The sequence below is a fragment of the Centruroides vittatus genome, unplaced genomic scaffold, assembly GCF_030686945.1.
Source record: "Centruroides vittatus isolate TY-2023 unplaced genomic scaffold, ASM3068694v2 contig_424, whole genome shotgun sequence".
NCBI lineage: Eukaryota > Metazoa > Arthropoda > Arachnida > Scorpiones > Buthidae > Centruroides > Centruroides vittatus.
The window spans coordinates 207,472-232,671 of NW_027122230.1; the positions used below are offsets into that span (position 1 = coordinate 207,472).

The 25,200-nt window shown below is 29.2% G+C and overlaps 2 protein-coding genes across 2 annotated transcripts; both read right to left on the reverse strand.

The window, feature by feature from the left end:
* Positions 1–1,611: 1,611 nt before the first annotated feature.
* On the reverse strand, positions 1,612–22,502 carry LOC136976777 (uncharacterized). Its single transcript, XM_067272142.1, has 7 exons — positions 22,496–22,502; positions 21,688–21,812; positions 20,550–20,605; positions 20,384–20,479; positions 19,951–20,028; positions 19,811–19,853; positions 1,612–1,652 (listed from the first exon to the last, which is right to left on the reverse strand). Exons 2-6 carry the CDS (start codon positions 21,782–21,784, stop codon positions 19,833–19,835), a joined length of 348 nt encoding a protein of 115 aa, XP_067128243.1. The 5' UTR covers positions 21,785–21,812; positions 22,496–22,502; the 3' UTR covers positions 1,612–1,652; positions 19,811–19,832.
* On the reverse strand, positions 1,810–3,823 carry LOC136976778 (uncharacterized). Its single transcript, XM_067272143.1, has 5 exons — positions 3,704–3,823; positions 2,547–2,602; positions 2,378–2,476; positions 1,950–2,027; positions 1,810–1,852 (listed from the first exon to the last, which is right to left on the reverse strand). Exons 1-5 carry the CDS (start codon positions 3,789–3,791, stop codon positions 1,829–1,831), a joined length of 345 nt encoding a protein of 114 aa, XP_067128244.1. The 5' UTR covers positions 3,792–3,823; the 3' UTR covers positions 1,810–1,828.
* Positions 22,503–25,200: the final 2,698 nt, after the last annotated feature.

A 25,200-nucleotide genomic window follows, 5' to 3' on the forward strand; every position in this document is an offset into this window, starting at 1 on the left:
GAATAATTGTGCTTACGCTGTTTTAATTTTAAACCATGCCAAGTAGCTTCAATAACTGCGTAACGCCACGTTGTGCAAATTGGGCAATGATACAAATGAGTGCGAAGTCTGCAAGTATGAAGTTTTTCTTCATGAACCAGATTATTAAAGACAAATGAACAGCCGAACTATTAGGCTATGATGTTTCTATTAAAGCAGTCGAAGTAGACAAATCAACAATACTAGATAGCAAAATATGTACTACAATCTCGAAAACGAACTAGAAATCTTCAGGCTACGGGTGAAAAACACATAATATTTGTCTTCTCTTAAATGCATTAAACACGATTCCAATCACATCAATTGAATCGGAAAAGGCATTCTCGGTAGCAAGACTTTTCATTATTAAAATAAGAAGTGGATTCAGTGATCGATGTATTGACCATCTTTGCTTTTTAAAATCTTATAAAAATTTACAATATTTTGTATTATTTTTTATTTAAAAAAAAAACAAAAATTACCTTGTAAGTTAGAAGTTTGATCTAAGTTCATTTTTTAAAATTTTCAATTCAATTCAAACGCATTTTTGTTGTTGTGTGCGGTTTCCAGCAAACTATAATAAATTTTTTCTATTTGTGGAAATTTCTACTTAATTCAAAGGTAATTTTTAATATATATCTTATACAGCATTATTACTATGATTTTAGAGGTTGCAGAAAATATTAAATTACTTTAAAAAATGAGAATAATTACTGTATATCCTTTAATTACAAGATATTTTAAATGTTAAAAATAATTAATTCTATCCCAGGATCTCCCGGGATCCCGAGACAAACAAAACACCGGGAAATGAGAAACTCTAGTCACTACTAATATTTGGCAACATAGCATTATAAGAATCAATTATTTATCGTTGTCTGGCAAATTTATAGTACAAATATTTTCTGTATTTTGGTTTAAAGCATTAAAATAATTATTAATTTTTACCTACTTATTTATTTACCTACGTATTATATATTTTATTATAGAATTTATCAATAGTTCGTTATTTGAGACAGTCGCTTAATTGGGCCAAAATTGATTAGTCCCAATGTGTTCCGATTAAGCGGAATTGACTGTATATAGTTCTCGTGTTCTTGATAATATGCAATTTATTTAATATAATATTACAATTAAACTTGATATTTTAGCAATCAATGTCGGAAAGATTTGAAATAAATAGTCCTCAAAAATAAAACAGCAGCATCAGGAAGGAATGAACGTAGCCAAACGCACTCGGCAGGAGCAGTAGAAATGACAGAGATGCGCAAAAAATTTTAAAGAACAAACAGATATGCAACAGACATCCCTTTGGTCCCCTCGGCCAGGCCGTTATTGCTTGCCCCAGGTTTCCCATGTCTGTCACTTGTACCGGTCCTGAAATTTGCCCCTGGCTACGCGCATTCCTTCTTGGTATTTCAGTTTAACAAAATGTCTACGAAAAGTGTTTTATAGATTTGATCAATTTTTAAACATGTTATTTGGTTAAATAAGTACAGGAAACTGAGAAATCATTTCTTACATTTAATTTATTTACTTTAGAATGTTTTCATTACATTAGAATTTTAAAACATTTAAATTTTATTGATACAATGGATATAATTCGAAGAAAATATGAAGATTTCTTCTGCTTTCTGTATAAATAAACAGAAATATGTAAAACGTATAAATATTGTAATTTATAACTTACTTAAAATTTCGTTAAAATATTCTATATTTACTAAAGTAAATTAATATCGCAATACAAAAAATATTTGAAATATATTAAACCGTATTAAACAAGTACGTTACCGTCTTTTGCGATGTTTGTTTATTCGGATATTTTCAAACATTTCTGTAAAATATAAATAAAATTTCTACATTAAAAAGTATACTTATTTAACTCTTTATTTCAAAACAGTATCTACACAATTGTTATTAAAAATACTCACTTTTAATTTATCATTACATATCTCCATCTCTTTATAATTTAATTTCTTTACTAAACACTTGTAAAAGTTTTGACTTTTCTGAACAAATTATAAATAGAAAAATAGATTTATTTATATTTAATTAAAATTTTTTAAGCTCTGTATTTTAAAAGAATTGTATTATTGGTTATATAAAATGTCAATTATAAAATATTACCGAAAATCGAATTTTTAAATTTTGTTTACAGAAATATAATTTAGTATAATATTTGGTATAATTTTCTTTATAATATTCGTAAAATAAATTTCTTGTTTCCGTAATAAAAATTATAAAAAAGAAGTAATATAACGCGTAAAATACATTAAATTACAGCTATTCTATTTACGTTTTAATTTATTTAAACATGAATTTTATAAATATAAATCGTAATAATGTTAAATTTTCGTACCTGTTCTGTGGCTTGATTACAAAAGAAATCTTGTATTTCTTCTGGACTGTGTATATTAACCGCGACGTCGCGTACACAATCATAAAACACAGTTTTAACCTATATTTAAAAAATAAAATTTTTAATGGCGTGTCTTTCGAACTTCAATGAAATGAATTTATAAGAATACTTGATAAGAAAGTGTGTTCTGCAAACAGGAGCGGAGCTTACCAACACCCGCAAACTCTATAAAAATATAATAAATGAATTTGTAAATTAATTTCATTTTACTTCAAACTCTCTCTAGTTATAAGACGTATTACAATTATAACTTAATAGAAATATGATATTAATAAGTTATAACTTTTCTCCAAAGGAAAATTCTAATCTTGAATGAAAACGACATATTAATTAAATAAAATCAAATAGGATAATATTTTCATCACAACAAAGTTGCCGGATATATTAAAATATTTACAGGAATATTTTTTTATATACGAAACTTGAACAATATATTATATTACACTTATAATTATTTTTTCCTTGTAAAAGAAATTACGTTATATAGTACAAAATTTTATTGTTCTAAGTTTAAAATATCACAATTTACGGAACTTTATCTTATTTGTATTTTTATTAAACAAATACAGTATTTATAACTCATATTGTCTTTGAATCTTTCCCATTTGTGGACATTAAGAGTCTTTTTCTCCTATCCCAGTATGGAATTGCTCGGCCACGTCCACAATCGGAAGGAATGAGTGATGAGGGGTGAGGCCCGACATGTTAGGAACAGGCCATCCCTGGAAAATTCTTGGAAATTTTGATCGCCAGAATTCGGTCTCTTTTCTGATAACTTTATGTTTTAAGTGAAGTGTATAAAGATCTGAACAATATTTATTATTTAATTTGTATTTTGGAAAACTCGTCGAGTAATACGTATATATAAAATTCGCATATGTGGTCGAATCACTTCCAACTAATGCAGATCTATCTGTGTTGCTCTGTTATGTAACTAACCGGTGTGTTTAGTAATTCAATTTGTTTTCTTTAGTATCTCTGCTGTTATATATAAAAGGGGAAAGTAACAGTGAAAGTAAGGCGATCGGTCAAAAGATGACTCGCAAAGATTCTTACTTTTTTGGATTTTGAGGACCTTGTAACGTCGGAAAATGCAAAAACATTAGGGGATTTTTTTTGTATGTATGGATGTTTGGTGTGTGGGGAGCACGATTTTCGTATTCCGATTTAAAGCTTATTAACTCCTGTGTTTTTGTGCAAAATCTCTGAAATTTTGCAAAAAAGTTTCATTATTAATAATTATTTAATATACAAAAATATACTCACCGCAATAATATTTTAAAAGTTCTTTGTTGGTATAGGGATCTCCCAACACCATCATAAACATTACACAGGTAAAAATAATCGAGAACATTTTTTTTATCTCGATAATCCAGTTTTTGTATATTTACTGTAAAATTAAAAAAACCTAGGATTAATATTTACAACTAATTAAGTTTAAATATTTAAAGAAAAACTTCACTTATGTCGTCACCTTCTGGGTATAGAATTACCGATCGCATAAGTTAGAATGTCACGTAACTGAGGTTAAGAAAAACTTGACACTAAACTGTTATTAGAATACTGCCCGAAATCATGCTGAAACCTTTAGGCGGATTATAAAAGTAAACAAAGAATAACAGTAATAATAATAATAATTTCACCTAATACTGTGTAGTTTCTGCAAATATGCAGAAGTAAGTATCAACAGAGGTACCTATTGTAAGGTATCTCTATTCTGGAGATTAAGGAAACAGTCGAAAAAGGCAACAGTTAGAATTTATAGGTCTACAATTTTTTTCAAATTGCAGACGAATTATCTATAACATATTTAGAAGTAAGTTTTGTTTTTACGATTACTACAATCTTGTAATTAATGAAAAAAGTACAACACAAAATATGTACTTCAATCTCAAAACAACGACCTTAAAATGCAAAACAATAACTTCATTTTATAAGACTGACTACAATAATTACGAAATTACATTAAGTGAAATCATTCAAACTTGAAAACAATAATAATTATTCTTTTTGGTTCAACGATTCTGTTATGTTTACGACTAATAGCATATTGAATTACTCCGATAAAACTTACCTTTCTATAATTGCAAACGATTATGGATGAACAGTTGAAATGCTTGTATTTATATATCATCGAAATCGTGCGTAATATATTTCGAAAATATAAAATTTCCTCAAAAATGATTATGTAAATACGAAATGAAATACTTTGAGTGGCGTAATCATTTCAAATTTTATGAAAATTTCTCTCTCGCTCGTTTCTCGTCTTGCTTGAAATTATGTCTAACGCGTAAAACTGTTTTATTTGTTTTTTTTTAATTACACGAAATTGGCAGACGATAACTACGTGAAATTTATAAATAATGATAGTAAAATAATATAACGATGGAAAATAAAATAAATAAAATTATTACGTTTATATTAAAATTAAATTTAAATCTATAAAATAAACGTTTTCATGTATTCATATTCTGTATTATTTTCTATGCTTTCAATTGTTTGAAACGATATTTGATAAAATGTATTTACGTATGACAAAATTATGCTTAGTAAATGCTGTTGTTTATTACTTTAATAAAAGTAGGGTTTCTCATTTCCCGGTCTTTTGCTTGACCCAGGATTCCGGGATAAAACTAAACTGTTTCCCGGAATCCCGGGATAGAATTAATTATTTTTAACATATACAAAATATCATGAAATCAAATGACATAATTATTTTTCATTTTGTAAAGTAATTTAGTGCGTTCTGCAACCTCCAAAATTATATTAATAATGCTGTGTAAGATATATATTAAAAATTACCTTTGAATTGCGTAAAAATTTTCACAAGTAGAAAAAATTTATTAAAGTTTGCAGGAAATTGCATACAACAACCACAAAAATGCCTTTAAATTGAATTGAAAATGTAAAGAAAAAAATGAACTTAAATCAAACTTCTAAGTTAAAAGATAATTTTCAATGTTTAAATTAAACATAATACAAAATATTATTGTAAATTTTTATAATAAGATTTAAAAAGAGCAAAGATGGTCAATACTCCGATCACTCAATCTGCAGCTGCGGTTGCTTTAATAGCGGCATCGAGCTACTGAGAATGTCCTTTCCCATTCAATTTATGTGAGTGGAATCGTGTTTAATACATTTAAGAGAAGACAGATATTATCTGTTTTTTCACTTGTAGCCAGGAAGATTTCTAGTTCGTTTTCGAGATTGTAGTACTTCTTTTGCTTTTTAGTATTTTTGATTTGTCTTCCTCGGCTGCGGCTACTTTAATAGCGGCATCGACCTTATATCCTGATAATTCGGCAGTTTGTTTGGCTTTAATAATCAGATTTATAAAAAAAACGTCATACTTGCAGACTCCGTACTCGTTTGATATTTGCCCAATTTACACAACCTGGCGTGACACAGTTATTAAAGCTACTGGGCATTGTTAAAAATTAAGACAGCGTCAGCACAATTATTCCAGATATTACAGGTTCTGACAAGTAAAGAATTTTCAGAGTCCTGCCACAAATAAGCTACGTATTGATTATTGACCATTTGTGGCATGCCATAACGTGCAAAAATTAAAAAAAAAAAAACTAATAAGTTGGTTTAAAATTAGTAAATACAAATATATATTCTGACAGTTTTTAAGTTAATTATACTTTCTATTTGAAAAATTTTCTCAACCTTAACACAAAATAAGAAAAAAGTGAACTTTTAAGAAATTTCCGGGATTTCTCGGAATGAGAAGAATTTTCTCGGGTTAAAAAAACAACTGGGATCCCGGGATTCCGTTTAAGAAACCCTAAATAAAAGTTACAGAAACAGACGTCCGTTTAAAATTTATGTTCTATTTAACATTGAAAACCTGTTTTATCATTTTTATCTAATTACAAATGGTTGAAGCCATTTTTAGCTTACATACAGATACATACTTCAACACCATTCTCATCAATATGTACTAGAGATCGACAGATAAAGGTAATTAGTATTAGATTCCGGGAAGGAGATAAATGACCACGAATGTACGGTATAGAATTACTGCATAAGTTCTATTTACAATTGACGGCTTTTAATAACAAAATATTTCATGTATTGAATAATTGGTTGTTACAGAAAACTGTAGTAGTTAAATAAATCAATAATACTTTTATTATGTTTATACAGATTACGAGTTAAAATTCAAAGACATTTTATTGAATTTCTTTTTAAAATCATTTATTGGCACGAGCTTAACACTAATTTAAATGACATTTTTATGAAAATATGCAAGGATATGAGTTTTTAAATCATATTAGAAGGAGTAAAATTAATAAAAATAATTAGTTTCAATCCTTTTATACGTATAATTTATTTTAATTTTATATAGCGAGTAATTAATTTTTTTTCTAATGCTGTGCTACTAGCTTATGTAGTTATCATGTTGAATTTTTTCTCATCACTCCTTGTAACGTGCTGCCATTTATCAGTCCACTCGTGTTATATTTACCCCGCGTCAAAGATGTCTTTGAGGCTCGTATTTAAAAGTAGAATTTGTTTCATTTTCTGTTTATTTAGATTAGACGTTGCCAATCGTTGATAGTTCATGCGACAACTTTTTTACTTTTTAGTTAACATGCGCTATAAAAACTTGCATTTCTTATCAGCGTTTTTAAAATATGGTAATATAAAAGTATATAAGTATTTACATAAGTATATATAAGTATTTAACAGTTAAGCGATGCATAAAATGATTTATTATATATATGGTAACATCGACAGTTTTAGCAGTTTGGGGTTATACATAAATTACGTAAGGTATTTTAGTATAGGTGGCGATCAAGGATTTCTTACGATTTCTTACTTAGAGGTACGTGGTAATAAATCACGTCTTACGTAATATTCTCATTGTTATTTTTGATCTCGTTGAGTGGTGGAGTTTTGAACTTAGCTTCAATTTGGCGGTTTCTATTAAAAACACTCGTTGCACTAACGCCATCTCGTGTGACGTGATAGAATAATAACGCTAGCAGACTCACGCCTATACATTTTTGATCCTGGGAGAAAGACTGTGTGGTGATTTTTCTCTCTCTCTTTTTTAATTAGACTAAGTGCACCACTTTCATGGGTGTATAACACTAAGAATACATAAACCAGAATACACTATACAAAGTAAACATAAAATTAGTATTCGACTTTTAGTGAAAACTAAAATGTAAAACTAGAGATTAAATATTATAAATAGCCTTTCTTTCATATTTTTTGAACATAATTGTAAAAACCATCAAACAGTGGCTTCTGAGCAAGCTTATAGAGTGGACATGGCCACCTGAAACCAAGCGTAAAGATTTCTAATTTCAGAATAAGTCTATCTTTATCGTAAATTGTTCAATGATAGATCATATGGTCGACTGTGTCTAGATTTTCTGTAGAGCAAAAGCAACAAGCAGTTTCTGCCCGGTTATAACTCGGCTTATAAAATTATTATGCTCAGCAAGTAGATGAGGAGTAGCAAACGTTAAATCTCTAAGTGGTGATGAGAACCTGCACTCAACACTAGGAAAACAAAGTCTTGTTATTCTACCAGTTTTACTTCTCAACCATTGTTGATTCCTCTTTTGCATAGAGTTGTTATGAATATAAATTTTAAAGCTGCTACGTGAGATAGGGATGTGAGTGTAGTCCAGTCCATTTGTCCTTTGCAGCTGATTTAGTCTCAAAGTTGGCTTTTTCATTTCTTAGTATGCCAGTATGGCCAGGAACAAATATAAAAGTTATCGTTTTTACAAGATTTTTAATATGGTGCTGGATATATGTGATTTAATTGCTATTGCAATTGGGATCTAATAGAACTTTTAGAACAGACTGAAAATCACTGTAAATGTTGATAGACAGAGTTTGGTAGTGAAGTGGCCCACTGAACAGCTTGTTAGACAGCATCTTCTTCAGCTTGATAGATGGCGGTATTTGGGAGTTATCTGTACCTTCTAACATATTTTGGCAAATTATGTCAGTTTGGAGGAAGATACAAATACTTGAGCCGACATAAAGGGGACTTTTGGATTCATCCGTGTAGATATTAATGTCTGTGTGGTTATCCATGAACGAAGCAGAGGAGACCAAATGTCCTGGAAATAACCTTGTTTACAGGGTAATGATCATAGATAGTGTAATTGCAATGTGATAGCATACGAACAGCCGTAGATAGGAGTAGAGACCGTTGTTGAGCCTTGATGTTTGTAGTTCTGATGTAGTAGTTTAGAACCTTTTTTAGAATGCATAGTGGTAAAGGAAGGAGCTCTGCTAGAATCAGAGAGGCATTATTAAAAACAGTTCCGCAGAACTTTGAAATTGTAATGGCAAACTGTTTTTGAAAAGAGTAATTTACTTGCTACTGAATTTTTTTACTATTTACATGACCCCAGCTAGAGGCCGCGCAAAGTAGCATTGGTTGTATTGCCCCATTATATAGAGTTTTACAAGCTTTATGATTTAATCCCCAGGTGCACGTAGCACATTTTATTAGCATGTAGTTTATTTTCTTGGCTTTAGCCAAGGTGTAATCAATATGGTAACGGAATGTGGTTTCTCTCTATTCTCTCTTGTTTTATTTTGTATGACGTTTCTGTTTACACGTGCACTAGCTAGTCGATCTGTCAAAGTTTTTTGCGTCCTTTTGTGAAAATTAAAATTAATATAAAAATGAATATTATGAGGTTGATTAATGATAATAATAATAAAAAGATTCTTAATATTAAAAAAATAAAGTTCTTAAAATAAATTGTTCATTCGAATTTATTAATTTTTTATATTTTTAAATTTGTTCATATAAAGTCTTTTATAAATAATAATACATATTAATTAAGTAATTAAGTCGTTAAGGCGTTAATTAAGTAATTAATCATTATATATTTTAAACCTAAGGTTTATACGGTTTCATAAAAAAAGTTTTTTTGTTAAAATCTTTCTATAAAATCATGCCTAAATATTACGTAAGATAGGAGAAGGGGAGGGGGGATCAGAAAAAATATTACGGTTTCTTACACAGGAGTAGGTGGGGGACTAGAATAGCCGAAATCGCCCTTACGTAATTTATGGACGGCCCCTAAGGTTAAAAACAATTCTAAGAACAACAACATGAATAAAGCAATGTAGAAAAATAAATCTGTTAAAATTTCGATATACTAATGTAAATAAATTTATCTGTAGATTAAATATTCGAAATTCTGACAGCAATCATAAACTCGTTACCTGAGAAACGGGTAGTAATTTAGGAAGATCCTTATTTGCAGTTTGTAAAGCAGGGACAAAACAGTTTAAAAATTTTAAATATTCCTAAAACAAAAAAAAAAAACAATTAAAAGAACGATAAAACTGAATAATTATAACACAAGAAAAAATAATGATACCTTTTCGCTGCTTGTTTTGCAAACAAAATGATCTAATTCGAATAAAGTTTGGTAAAATTTTACTTGTTAAGCACAGTTTTTGAAAAACTCGACAGCCTTCAATAATATCAAAGAAATTTAATAGTACGACAAACATTAATTTAATTTAAATAATCGTTTACAGAATTAAATATGAATATCAAATACAGACTTACAATTTCAACTTGGTTTTCTCGTACACAGTAGCGAAAACAGTTTTTACAGTGTAAAGCTAAATACGGGATATAATATATTTATTGTGTCTACAAATTCAATTACATAAACAAAAATTACTGAGAAGTTTGCAATTTTAAAGCAAATAATTAGATAAGAAATTATCACAAAATTTCATTACTCCTGTATCGATGAAATTCTCAGACTTACCGCAATAACGACTATTCATTTCTTCAATAGACATAGAATTCAACTGAGCGTAACAGTTAACTAAATAAAATATACTCATGGATATAATAGAAGCAAGTAAGGCTTTCATGGCTCTGGTTTATTTAGAATACTGATCCTATCTACTAGAAGCGACTATTATATAAGCTTAATTATCATGTCCCACATCTGTAACCTGTGTCACTACTCAAAAATGTATAAAATGTATTTGAATATACATTCCACCATAACACGATTGTGAAATAAATAAACATTGATACAAATTGATTAATTATTACATACAGTAGGCCTACATAAACCTAAGTTTTGATGAGAATAAATATTATATTTACAAGGCTAGAGAGCAAGTAATGTTAAAAATGTTATAGAGGTAACTAATATATAACATATTATTCATTTTATTTATTTTTAAATACAGTGGTGCCTCATATAACATACTTAATCCATTCTAGGTGCACGTTTGTTAAGTGAAACGTCCGTTATACGAAACGCATTTTCTCATAGAAATACATGTTAAAACATCAAATTCGTTCCGCAGCATAAAATAACCGTACTGTATCATAAAAAATGAACATGAAGTGCGTTCTTTTATTCTCCCGCGTAACTCTGCGCAAGCGTCATCCATTTAAAAATTCTTGCGGAACGCGTTCTTAAATTCCGGTGGCAGTGCACGCCGTCGAACGGCAAAAACGGTCGCTTGTAGCAGTAGTTTACGGTGGAAAGCGACATGGCGTCTTCCGTGGCTCAGATAGTTTCGTTTCCGGGTCCATTACGTGGTTTTATGAATGAGAATTTAGAAATTGTGAAAGCGCGAGTTAGCGCACGCGGTGATGTAAGTGTCTTTATGAATATTTTTTCGAGGCTATTTTGAATGCTCTTTCAACAAATAATCCATTTTATGGTTAAATTTTACAATTGGGACCCTTCTTTTGCCTTTTAAAGCTCATAGTTTAGAATTATAGGTTAGACTATAGATCATACTATCGATAGTGCGGGCACCGCCATCTTTCTTTCTTTCACGGTCGTTTCTAAATGCCTACAAACAGCGGAGTCACATTAAAGAACGCACCCATGGAGCAGTCACCAATTATGCCGGAAAGTCCGTTGTTCGCAGCCAGTCCGTTGCTCGAGTCACGTAACGGCCAAACAGAAAGTCCGTTGTTCGCAGCGTCCGTTATTCGAGGCGTACGTTATACGAGGCACCACTGTAATATATTAAGGAAATGTCACAAATTTTAGCTTATCGAGATAGAGAAAAAATTATTTACATTTTTTCATTTTTAAAAATAAATTAACTCAATTATTTTCTGTTTGTCATGGTTTAAAGCATATTTAAATTTTTAAAATTATTTTTAACTACTTTTAATAACATTATATTATCAATTACTTGTAATATAAAGAAGGCCAAAATAAGCCTACATATAATATAAATAAAAACTACATTTTAGTTTTAACTATTATAATTATCACTATTATTATATTGTACGAGAATATTAATATATTAATATCCTCGATAAAAAATTATAATAATTGATGACAACACACTTTACAATTATATTTTTCTTGTAGAATCAATAAGCGGAAAGATATTTATTTGTAATAATATAATTAATTCCTTTTTTTTGTACTTGTAAATATTTGTAAGTGAATATTTATAAATGTGTTGTAAATATTTTTATGTCTACTTTTGTAGCATTTCTTAAAAGAATAGTTAAATTGATTACTTTAATTTTCACTTAGATTACCAATGCAATACTTTTTCGTTTTTGTCTTTTTTCGCTCGGTGAGCAGAAAGAAGACGTGTTTAATCCTAACTCTGATAGATTCGGCAAGTCGACACTGATGAGGGCCGGGATCTACCTATCAGAAACTTACTGCCCGTAAGAAATTTTTGGAGTTGCTTGCCCGGTAGGCCGTGTCCAAAAATTTTCAAAAGTATCGTTGTAATTTAAGACGTTTTTACGTATTGCCCTGTGCTATTTTATAATTATTTTAATTAAAGATAAAATTGTTATAATTTGACAGAGTATACCGTATTATGCAAATTAGCGAAACTGACAAAAATTTTCAAATAAGACATGTTTAAGACATTATTTTCATGGAAGAAACAAGGTTTTTTTAATAACTGCTAGACCGGAAGTTCAAAACAATGCATACATTAAATAAATACTAAATAGAAAATATAATTATCTGTCACCTCTAACTTAATTATTTCACATGTATTTAAAAAAATACAAAAGATGAAAAGAGTGAAGACAAAAACAAACGAATTAATAGTAATTAATCGGAGGATTAACGAACGATTAACAATAACTATTATTCGTATTTTTGTTTTCTCTCCTCTCATCATTACGTTATAAATTACAAACTGAAAGTTTAGTATTATTTTGTAATAAATTAATTAAGAAATCTACTTTAAAATATGTTATATTGATAATTTCCTGTTATAAATTATACATTTACTAATAATAAATAGCTTTCTCTGCTACATTTAATACATTTTTTCAAATATCGAAAGACATTTCCTCACTACACATCGCGATTTTAATTCTTTGTTATCGCAATAAAAAGTTTGCAGCTAATTTAACTAAAAAGTATAACAAGTTACGTTATTCTTGTAGATCACCTACGGCATTTACGATATAAATCAGTTACGGTATTAAAGATATTTATATATCATCTGCAATTTTCCTCGTAATAATTTATGTCATGTTTACTTACGTAACCTACGTTTTATCAGATAAATAAGTTACACTCTTATATTTCGATCAAAAATATCAACGTTAATTTGCGAATCGAACTTTTATAGTTAACATGTATCAAGTTAATGTATAATTAAATTAAGTGTCTCTACGTTATCTTAAATGACTGAGCATCGAAGTCATTAAGTAACGTGAACTTTATTAATTTATTGTAATATACTTCAATAAAAAATTTTATACTTTGTACCCAGAGCGTGTACAAAATAAGCAGTATTAAGTCAATAATTTAAAGTTGAAAAAGCATCTTACTCAACTACACACTTTTCGTATGTGTAAATCCGAATAGCACGGTACCAAATTTTTTTTCTTTTATGCAGGGTTTACTGTATTTTCTTTTTTACCGTATGTAAAAAATTAACGAGTCATAATCATATTGAAACAATAATCATTTATACAATAAACCAGTTCAATATAGGTTATCCATAATAATACCTCGTCATATAAAAATAATTATGTCAGCATAGAACGTCATAAAATTTTTAAATCTAATAATATATAATCAAATAATATGTGCTGAATATTTCTGATGAAAACTGTGATGACTAGTTCTTAGAGTTAAAATAATTACTGTGCATATTTACTAAATGTGCTTATAATAATGAAATTCTAGACCAAATATGGAAAGCGTAGGTGCAGGAGGCAGATTAACTACATACTAATTACAGTTGAAACCGGAGATTACGTTATTCCAATTTAAAAATGTTCCCTTGAACAGAGCTAGATTGGTAACTAGGAGGACTCTATTGCTAACAGGACAGGTGTGATATACAGGGGCAAACACTATCAAAAGAGAAGATTGCGATGAAAAATTGCAATCCGGCATTCTTCTTCTTTTTGAATAAATTCAATGTATTTTTGAACAATGTTTTCCATTGTCTTTGTTGTATTAATGTAGAAAACAACAAACATTCTATCCCACGCATATACTATATTTAAATAATTTAGGAACATTTCTCACTTCAATAATAATGAAATTCTAGACCAGATATGGAAAGCGTAGGTGCAGGAGGCCCAGATTAAGTACATACTAATTACAGTTGGAACCAGAAGTTACGTTATTCCAGTTACGTTATTCCAGTTAAAAAATGTTTTCTTGAACAGAGCTAGATAGATAACTGGGTCGACTCTATTGCTAACAGGACAAGTGTGATATACAGGGGCAAACGCTATCAAAAGAGAAGATTGCGGTGAAAAATTGCAGCCCAGCATTCTAATACTTTTTGAATAAATTCAATGTATTTTTGAATAATGTTTTCCATTGTCTTTGTTGTATTAATGTAAAAAACAACGAACATTCTATCCCAAGCATATCCTATATTTAAATAATTTAGGAACATTTCTCACTTCAATAAAAATTTTGAACTTTTATAGACATGGTAAAACTTTACAGAATAATTTATGTACCTGTACTAATGTTTTTATATATTGGTTTTCTAAATTCGCTATATACTTCTAAATGAATTGATAATATTTTTTTATCGTTGAGAAATACAGAGTTGAGCTATGTCAATTTGAATATTCCTATATTACTCTGAGTAATTACAGAAAAAATGGCGTGATTCTAGAATTTTATAAAATCATGCTGTCTTATAAACAAAGTTATGTTTATATAAAAAAATAAATGATTCAATTATATTCCTTTTGTAACACTTAACATAAAAACGACAAAATTTCTGTCCCAGACATATACTACATTTAGGATAGAATTTTTTCCTGTTTGGTAATGATAACTAATGCTTCTTCTTATTCAGAGAGCATTAAGATGCCAGAATATATAAATGGTATGTGTTAGATGTCCCTGTGAGAGCTTATATTGATATACAGGGTGATAATAATTATTTAACCCGTACAAAGTTTGTAGCAATGCTGAATCTGAACATTTTTACCGTCACCAATTTACATACTGTTGTTTAATTCTCTGTGATTTCCTGCCCGTGGAGATGATCTTTCGGCGTAACAAGTATTAATTGTTTATTTTTTTAGGAATGTCGAACAAACGTTGTGCAATGTTGGAGTTACTCCAGCAGGGAAACGTCAATTTGAAATTGTTCGTTTGCTCGACGTTCTCAAGATGACAGTCTCAAACGAAGTTCGACGATTCAAGGAGCTTGGCCACGATAGTGACCGCAAGATCATCAAAAAGCGAGTTGATCGACATGCGAAGGTCTCCATGAGAAAAATTGCTTGTGAGATCGGAATCAATTGCGAATCGGTGCGGTTAATGGCGAAAAAGGAACTCAGACTCGAGCCCTACAAGTTCCAGAAGGTTTAAGTCCACACCGATGAAAACAAGTGCGTGAGACTCCAAGATACCGTCAACTCAAGCGTCGCGACGCTTGAGTTGACTGCATCTTTGCCGACCTGCGTCCCGACGCGTCGGTAATGGGAGCGCATTACCTTTGTCGCATTACCATACTTGAAATAGGTTTTCTTGTCTTTATAGACGAGAAAACTTGATGGTTGTACAGAGAAAAACTTCTCGTCTATAAAGACGAGAAGTTTTTCTCTGTACAACCATCAAAACGACAAAAACTGGTCCGCGAAGGCTCCCGGATGCTCAGCTGTCATCGAACATCGCCAAAATCTAATGTCAGTCATGGTTAGGGGCGGAATTTCTGCAAGCTGCAAGACACCTCTTGTTTTCGTCGATCAAGGGGCCAAATTCAAGGGTTGTATCGGACAACAATCGGAGACAGAAGTGTTACGGGTTGTATACGAAAAAATTTAAAATTGATAAGAATAAACACAAAATGTATTTGTCATTAAAACGAATTGTTAAATTTTCAAACTGGTAATTTTTTAATTTATCTCATGTATACCACTTTCTTATCATGTATTCACTTAATTTCACGATTTGTAATTTGTAATTTTATAAATTTTTCAATAATAACTCTGCCTAATAATAAAAAGTTGTTTGTGAAACCAAAAGTAATTCTCCTCTTGCAGATTGTTCTCATGTCCGATACAACCATCCACATTTGAACTTGGTAAAAATCTAATGACTGCAATAAGTGTAAAACAATGATTAATATTTTTATCTTAGAAAAATGAGTTTTAACAGGTGTTTTTATAAGACAATGAAGTTTTGTATGGAATGTAATCTAGACCAATTGAGCTGTAATTTTTTTTATAATATAGGAAAAGCTTAGGTATCCGGTACTAAACGACCTTCCCCTATCAAGTATAGTATTAAAATTTATAAATTTCTAAACATTTGTAAAATTCGAAAAATGTATAAAAGAGCAGCAGTATATGAGCTGAAAATAAAATAATGTATAATCCTAAAATGCGCATTTCATGTCGCATCTATAACATTTCCTCAAATATCCCGAAGAACTCTGTATAACTATCTAAGTCTTTAAACATCAGTGTATAAGAACTGTTTAAAATTACATTACTATATATATTTATATCTCTAAAATCACAAAGTAATAGACAATTAAATAGGAAGTGATGTAAAGTATCTATCTATCCACATTTGCAAAGTGGGTAATCGACTAGCCGAAAACTATAAAGTTTGTCTTTAAAATCTCTATGGTCCCATAATATCTGACAGTAAAAATAATTTGGTATGACCCAGTGAGCTTCCAACCTACTATGAACAGTGGGAAAAAACTTAATAGTTTATCTACCACGTGTCTCTCCCTGCCATCTATCATTCCATTTATCTATTAATGATCTCTGGATCTGTTTTATAATCCTTGAAAAGTATTGTGTGCATAATTACGTCTAGATTCAGACAGCAGCCATTCGATTGTTGAGACCAGCATTGAGCTGACACATTCTAAGGACACTACAGCCGAAGTGGCCCATCTCCAAAGAAATCTGTGCTTAAAGGAAGACCGTAAAATGACTTTTGGACGAACCCTTTTCTTTCTCCCTTTTTAGTTAAACATGTTCTACCTAAATAGAAAGTAAGGAAAAATTTCAATTAATGAAAATTTAGACTATTCAAAACAAAGTTTTGTATAGGATTCAAAAGGACTCAAACTTTGTTTTGTATAGTCTAGATTTTCATTAATAGAAATTTTGTCACCAGTCACCAGAGTCCTGGTGAATCCACCAGAAAACTCACAGCTTAAAAGCGATTATATAACATGAATACAGTTGTGAGGAATTTAAACGATTTTTAATGTTTATAGACGTCGTAGCCTAAAGAAAAGGTCGACGTCGAGATCATTTTTAATTTGTAAGTTTTTTAAAAGGAAAAATAGTTCGAACAGGAACGGATCGAATGGTCAACCCTTGTGTACGTCACTAGTAGGGTTTCTCAAACGGGAACCCGGAATCCCGGTTTTATTTTTAACCTGGAAAATTTTTCTCATTCCTGGAAAATCCCGCAAATTTCTTATAAGTTCACTTTTTTTTATTTTGTGTTAAGGTTAAGACAATTTTGCAAATAGAAAGTATAATTAACTTATAAACTGTCAGAATACATTTGTATTTATTAATTTTAAACCTACTTATTACTTCTTTTTTTAATTATTCCTCGTTATGGCATGTCACAGATTGTCAATAATTAATACGTAGCTTATTTGTGACAGGACTAAAAATTTTTTACTTGTCGAACCTGTAATATCTGGAATAATTATGCTTACGCTGTCTTAATTTTTAACATGCCAAGTAGCTTTAATAACTGTGTAACGCCAGGTTGTGCAAATTGGGCAAGGATCAAACGAGTACGGAGTCTGCAAGTATGAAGTTTTTTTTCATAAACCCGATTATTAAAGCGAAACGAACTGCCGAATTATCAGGATATAAGCTCGATGCCGCTATTAAAGTAGCCGCAGCCGAGGAAGACAAATCAAGAATACTAAAAAGCAAAAGAAGTACTACAATCTCGAAAACGAACTAGAAATCTTCCAGCTTAAAGCTGAAAAAACAGATAACATCTGTCTTTTCGTAAATGCATTATACACGATTCCACTCACATAAATTGAATGGGAAAGGACATTCTCAGTAGCGGGACTTTTCATTAATAAAATAAGAATCAGATTGAGTGATCGAAATATTATCATCTTTGATGTTTAAAATCATATAAAAATTTACAATAATATTTTTGAAATAAAAAGACAGTCGCTTCCAAAAATAATTTTTAGTGGATCACCATTTATTTTCTTACATTGTTCAACTATAAAAACTTTAGGACGACCCGACCTTCCTTTTTAGGCTTCATTTTACAGCGCAAATTTACAAGTGGATATAAGGTCCGAAAATCCCGACTGGAAGACATGGATGCAACTCAAGACGTCGTAAGGTCACCAATTCCAATATTTGTGAAAATTTTTATAATTTTAATTGGAGTTTTCCTGTGTTTTATAGAACTGTTTCCTGGGCGGCCGTGAAGCCTAAAACGGAAGGTCAGGTCGTCCTAAAGTTTTTATAGTTGAACAATGTAAGGAAATAAATGGTGATCCACTAAAAATTATTTTTGGAAGCGACTGTCTTTTTATTTCATAAAAAAAAATATTTTCATCCAGCGAAATTTTAAAACTAAATAATATTTTTATTAAGTTTCATTGAAATATTAAAAATTACCTTCTAAATTAGAAGTTTGATCTAAGTTCATTTTATCCTTTAAATATTGAACTCAATTCAAAGGCATTTTTGTTGTGTTGTATGCAGTTTCCAGCAAACTTTAATAAATTTTTTCTATTTGTGGAAATTTCTACGTAATTCAAAAATAATTTTTAATATATATCTTACACAGCATTATTAATATGATTTTAGAGGTTGCAGAGTGTATTAAATTACTTTAAAAAATGAAAAATAATTATATCATTTAATTACAAGATATTTTAAATGTTAAAAATAATTAATTCTATCCCAGGATTTCCTGGAATCCCGGGACAAGCAAAAGACCGGGAAATAAGAAACCCTAGTCACTACTAATATTTGGCAACATTGCATTATACGAATCAATTATTTATCGTTGTTTGGCAAATTTATAGTACAAATATTTTCTGTATTTTGGTTTAAAGCATTAAAATAATTATTAATTTTTACCTACTTATTTATTTACCTACGTATTATATATTTTATTATAGAATTTATTAATAGTTCGTTTAATTGGAACATTCGCTTAATTGGGGCAAAATTGATTAGTCCCAATGTGTTCCGATTAAGCAAAATCGACTGTATATAGTTCCCGTGTTATTGATAATATGCAATTTATTTAATATAATATTACAATTAAACTTGATATTTTAGCAATAAATGTAAAAAAGATTTGAAATAAATAGTCCTCAAAAATGAAACGGCAGTATCAGGAAAGAATAAACGTAGCCAAAAGCACTCGGCAGGAGCAGTAGACGTAGCAGAGATGCGCAAAGGATCGGCCAGGCCATTATTGCTTGCCCCAGGTTTCTCATGTCTGTCACTTGTACCGGTCCTGCAATTTGCCCGTGGCTACGCGCATTCCTTCTTGGTATTTCAGTTTAAGAAAATGTCTACGAAAAGTGTTTTATAGATTTGATCAATTTTTAAACATGTTATTTGGTTAAATAAGTACAGGAAACTGAGAAATCATTTCTTACATTTAATTTATTTACTTTAGAATGTTTTCATTACATTAGAATTTTAAAACATTTAAATTTTATTGATACAATGGATATAATTCGAAGAAAATACGAGGAATTCTTCTGCTTTCTGTATAAATAAACAAAAATATGTAAAACGTATAAATATTGTAATTTATAACTTAATTAAAATTTCGTTAAAATATTTTATATTTACTAAAGTAAATTAATATCGCAACACAAAAAAAATATTTGAAATATATTGAATAATCCAACCGTATTAAACGAGTACGTTACCGTCTTTTGCGATGTTTGTTTATTAGGATATTCCCAAACATTTCTGTAAAATATAAATAAAATTTCTACATTAACAAATATATTTATTTAACTCTTTGTTTTAAAAAAGTATCTACACAATTGTTATTAAAAACACTCACCTTTAATACATTATTATATGTACTCATCTCATCAACATTTAATTTCGTATCTAAACAGTCGTTTAAGTCTTTAATTTTCTGAACAAATTATAAATAGAAAAAAAGATTTATTTATATTTAATTAAAATTTTTTAAAGCTCTGTATTTAAAAAAATTATATTATTGGTTATATAAAATGTCAATTATAAAATATTACCGTAAATCGAATTTTTAACTTTTGTTTACAGAAATATGATTTCGATCTTTTGGTATAATATTTAGTATAATTTTCTCTATAATATTCGTAATATAAATTTCTTGTTTCCGTAATAAAAATTATATAAAGAAGTAATATAACGCGAAAAATAGTTGAAATTGCAGTTATTCTATTTACGTTTTAATTTATTTAAATATGAATTTTATAAATATAAATCCGAATGAAAAAATTTCGTACCTGTTCTGCGGCTTGATTACAAAAAAAAACTTGTAATTCTTTTGGACTAAGTATACCCGCGACGTCGTTTACACAATTATTAAACACAGTTTTAACCTATATTTAACAAATAAAATTTTTAATGACGAGTCTTTCGAACTTCAATCAAATGAATTAATAAGGATACTTGATAAGAAAGTGTGTTCTGCAAACAGGAGTGGAACCCATCAGCATTCGGATACTCTATAAAAAATGTAATAAATGAATTTGTAATTAATTTCATTTTACTTCAAACTCTCCTTAGTTATAAGACGTATTACAATTATAACTTATAACTTATTAATATCAAATTTCTATTAACTTTTCTTCAAAGGAAAATCCTAATTTTGAATGAAAACGACATATTAATTAAATAAAATGAAACAGGATAATATTTTTATCAAAATTAAGTTGCCAGATATATTAAAATATTTACAGGAATATTTCTTTATATGAAACTTCAATAATACATTTTATTATACTTATGATTATTTTTTCCTCGTAAAATAAATTATGTTATATAGTACAAAATTTTATTGTTCTAAGTTTAAAATCTCACAATTTACAGAACTTTATCTTATTTGTATTTTTATTAAACAAATACAGTATTTATAACTCATATTGTCTTTGAATCTTTCCGATTTGTAGACATTAAGAGTCTTTTTCTCCTATCCCAGTATGGGAAGAAATGAGTGATGAGGGGACAGGCCCGACATGTTAGGAACAGGCCATCCCTGGAAAATTCTTGGAAATTTTGATCGCCAGAATTCGGTCTCTAATCTGAGAACTTTATGTTTTAAGTGAAGTGTATAAAGATCTGAACAATATTTATTATTTAATTTGTATTTTGGAAAACTCATCGAGTAATGTGTATATATAAAATTTGCATATGTGGTCGAATCACTTTCAACTAATGCAGACCCATCTGTGTTGTTCTGTTCTGTAACTAACTGGTGTGTTTAGAAATTCAGTTTGATTACTTTAGTATGTTTGCTGTTATATATAAAAAAGGAAAGTAACAGTGAAAGTAAGGCGATCGGTCAAAAGATGACTCGCAGAGATTCTTACTTTTTTGGATTTTGAGAACCTTGGAACGTCGTGAAATGCAAAAACATTAGGGGATTTTTTTTGTATGTATGGATGTTTGTGTGTATGTGTGTGTGTGGCACGATTTTCGTATTGCGATTTAAAGCTTAATAACTCCTGTGTTTTTTGTGCAAAATTTCTGAAATTTTGCAAAAAAGTTTCATTATTAATAATTATTTAATATACAAAAGTATACTCACGGCAATAATAGTTTAAATCTAGTTCGTTGGGAGAGCCATCTCCCAACACCATCATAAACATTACACAGGTAAAAATAATCGAGAACATTTTTTTCATTTCGATAATCCAGTTTTTTTTATATTTACTGTAAAATTAAAAAGAAACCTGAGATTAATATTTACAACTAATTAAGTTTAAATAATTAAAGAAAAACTTCACTTATGTAGTCACCTTATGGGTATAGAATTACCGATCGCATAAGTTAGAATGTCACGTAACTGAGGTTACGAAAAAATTGACCCTAAACTGTTATTAGGATACTGCCCTAAATCCTGCTGAAACTTTTATACGGATTATAAAAGTAAACAAAAATAACAATAATAATAATAATAATTTCACCTAATACCGTATAGTTTTTGCAAATATGCAGTAGTAGGTGTCAACAGAGGTACATATTGTAAGGTATCTCTGTTCTGGAAATTAAGGAAACAGTCGGAACGGGCGACAGTCAGAATTTATAAATGTACCATTTTTTCAAATTGCAGACGAATTATCTATAACATATTTAAAAGTAAGTTTTGTTTTTACGATTACTACAATCTTGTAATTAATGAAAAAAGTACAAAACAAAATATGTACTTCAATCTCGAAACAACGATCTTAAAATGCAAAAAATAACTTCATTTTATAAGACTGACTACAATAATTACGAAATTACATTAAGTGAAGTCATTCAAAATTGAAAAAAATAACGATTATTTTTTTTCGTTCAACGATTCTGTTATGTTTAGAATTAATGGTATATTAAATTACGTTGATAAAACTTACCTTTCTATAATTGCAAACGATTATGGATGAACAGTTGAAATGCTTGTATTTATATATCATCGAAATCGTGCGTAATATATTTCGTAAATATAAAATTTACTCAAAAATGGTTATGTAAATACTAAATGAAATACTTTGAGTGGCGTAATCATTTCAAATTTTATGAAAATTTCTCTCTCGCTCGTTTCTCGCATTTCTTGAAATTATGTCTAACGCGTAAATCTGTTTTATTTGTTTTTTTTTTAATTACACGAAATTGGCAGACGATAACTACGTCAAATTTATAAATAATGATAGTAAAATAATATAATGATGGAAAATAAAATAAATAAAATTATTACGTTTATATTAAAATTAAATTTAAATCTATAAAATAAACGTTTTCATGTATTCATATTTTGTATTATTTTCTATGCTTTCAATTGTTTGAAACGATATTTGATAAAATGTATTTACGTATGACAAAATTATGCTTACTAAATGCTGTTGTTTATTACTTTAATAAAAGTAGGGTTTCTCATTTCCCGGTGTTTTGCTTGTCCCGAAATCTCGGGATAAATTTAATTATTTTAAACATATACAAAATATTTTGAAATCGAATAATATAATTAGTTTACATTTTGTAAAGTAATTTAGTGCATTCTGCAACCTCCAAAATTGTATTAATAATGCTGTGTAAGATACATATTAAAAATAACCTTTGAATTGCGTAGAAATTTTCAAATACTGAAAAGTAAAAATAGAAATAATTTAGAAATTTATAGAAAAAATAGAAAATAGAATAGAAATAATTTAAAAATAAAAAAAATTTATTAAAGTTTGCTGGAAACTGCATGCAACAACCACAAAAATGCCTTTGAATTGAATTGAAAATTTAAAGAATAAAATGAACTTAGATCAAACTACTAACTTAGAAAGAAATTTTCATTATTTAAATAAAAATTTACAATAATATTTTGTATTATGTACAAATAATACAAAATATTATTGTAAATTTTTTAAATAAGATTTTAAACGAGCAAAGATGGTCAATACTCCGAATTACAAACGAGCAAAGATGGTCAATAAGATGATCACTCAATCTGCAGCTGCGGTTGCTTTAATAGCAGTATCGAGCTACTGAGAATGTCCTTTCCCATTCAATTTATGTGAGTGGAATCGTGTTTAATGCATTTAAGAGAAGACAGATATTATCTGTTTTTTCACTTGTAGCCTGGAAAATTTCTAGTTCGTTTTCGAGATTGTAGTACTTCTTTTGCTTTTTAGTATTCTTGATTTGTCTTCCTCGGCTGCGGCTACTTTAATAGCGGCATCGAGCTTATATCCTGATAATTCGGCAGTTCGTTTTGCTTTAATAATCGGGTTTATGAAAAAAAAATTTCATACTTGCAGACTCCGTACTCGTTTATCCTTGCCCAATTTGCACAACCTGGCGTTACAGTTATTAAAGCTACTGGGCATGGTTAAAAATTAAGACAGTGTAAGCATAATTATTCCAGATATTACAGGCTCTGACAAGTAAAGAATTTTCAGAGTCCTGTCACAAATAAGCTACGTATTAATTATTGACAATCTGTGACATGCCATAACGAGGAAAAATTAAAAAAAAGAAGTAATGAGTAGGTTTAAAATTAATAAATACAAATGTATTCTGACTGTTTATAAGTTAATTATACTTTCTATTTGCAAAATTGTCTCAACCTTAACACAAAATTAGGAAAAAGTGAACTTTTACGAAATTTGCGGGATTTCTCGGAATGAGAAGAATTTTCCAGGTTAAAAAAACAACTGAGATCCCAGGATCCCGTTCGAGAAACCCTAAATAAAAGTTAAAGAAACAGACGTCCGTTTAAAATTTATGTTCTATTTAACATTGAAAACCTGTTTTATCATTTTTTATCTAATTACAAATGGTTGAAGCCATTTTTAGCTTGTATACAGATACATACTTCGGCACTACTCTCATCAATATGTACTAGAGATCGACTGATAAATGTAATTAGTATTAGATTTCGGGAAGGAGATGAATGACCACGGATGTACGGTATAGAATTACTGCATAGGTTCTATTTACAATTGACGGCTTTTAATAACAAAATATTTTATGCATTGAATAATTGGTAGTTACAGAAAACTGTAGTAGTTAATAAAAGTATTATTTATTTATTTATGTTTATACAGATTTACGAGTTAAAATTCAAAGACATTATATTGAATTTCTTTTCAAAATCATTTATTGGCACGAGCTTAACACTAATTTAAATGACATTTTTATGAAAATATGCAAGGATATGAGTTTTTAAATCATATTAGAAGGAGTAAAATTAATAAAAATAATTAGTTTCAATCCTTTTATACGTATAATTTACTTTAATTTTACGTAGCGAGTATTTAATTGTTTTTTCCTAATGCTGTGCTAATAGCTTATGTAGCCATCATGTTGAATTTTTTTTGGTCACTCCTTGTAACGTGCTGCCATTTATCAGTTCACTCGTTTTATATTTACCCCGAGTCACAGATGTCTTTGTGGCTCGTATTTAAAAGTAGAATTTGTTTCATTTTCTGTTTATTTAGATTAGACGTTGCCAATCGTTGATAGTTCATGCGACAACTTTTTTACTTTTTAGTTAACATGCGCTATAAAAACTTGCATTTCTTATCAGCGTTTTTAAAATATGGTAATATAAAAGTATATAAGTATTTAC

Excerpts from the sequence above, each read along its gene's own strand:
- LOC136976778 (XM_067272143.1), bottom strand. The coding sequence starts at position 3,791 with ATGTTCTCGATTATTTTTACCTGTGTAATGTTTATGATGGTGTTGGGA. Across the intron at positions 2,603-3,703 it reads ACTTTTAAAATATTATTGCG|AGTTTGCGGGTGTTGGTAAG; the intron begins GTGAGTATATTT and ends ATATTTTTATAG. Across the intron at positions 2,028-2,377 it reads GTAATCAAGCCACAGAACAG|AAAAGTCAAAACTTTTACAA; the intron begins GTACGAAAATTT and ends TAATTTGTTCAG.
- LOC136976777 (XM_067272142.1), bottom strand. The coding sequence starts at position 21,784 with ATGAAAAAAATGTTCTCGATTATTTTTACCTGTGTAATGTTTATGATG. Across the intron at positions 20,480-20,549 it reads AGAACACACTTTCTTATCAA|GTTAAAACTGTGTTTAATAA; the intron begins GTATCCTTATTA and ends TGTTAAATATAG. Across the intron at positions 20,029-20,383 it reads GTAATCAAGCCGCAGAACAG|AAAATTAAAGACTTAAACGA; the intron begins GTACGAAATTTT and ends TAATTTGTTCAG.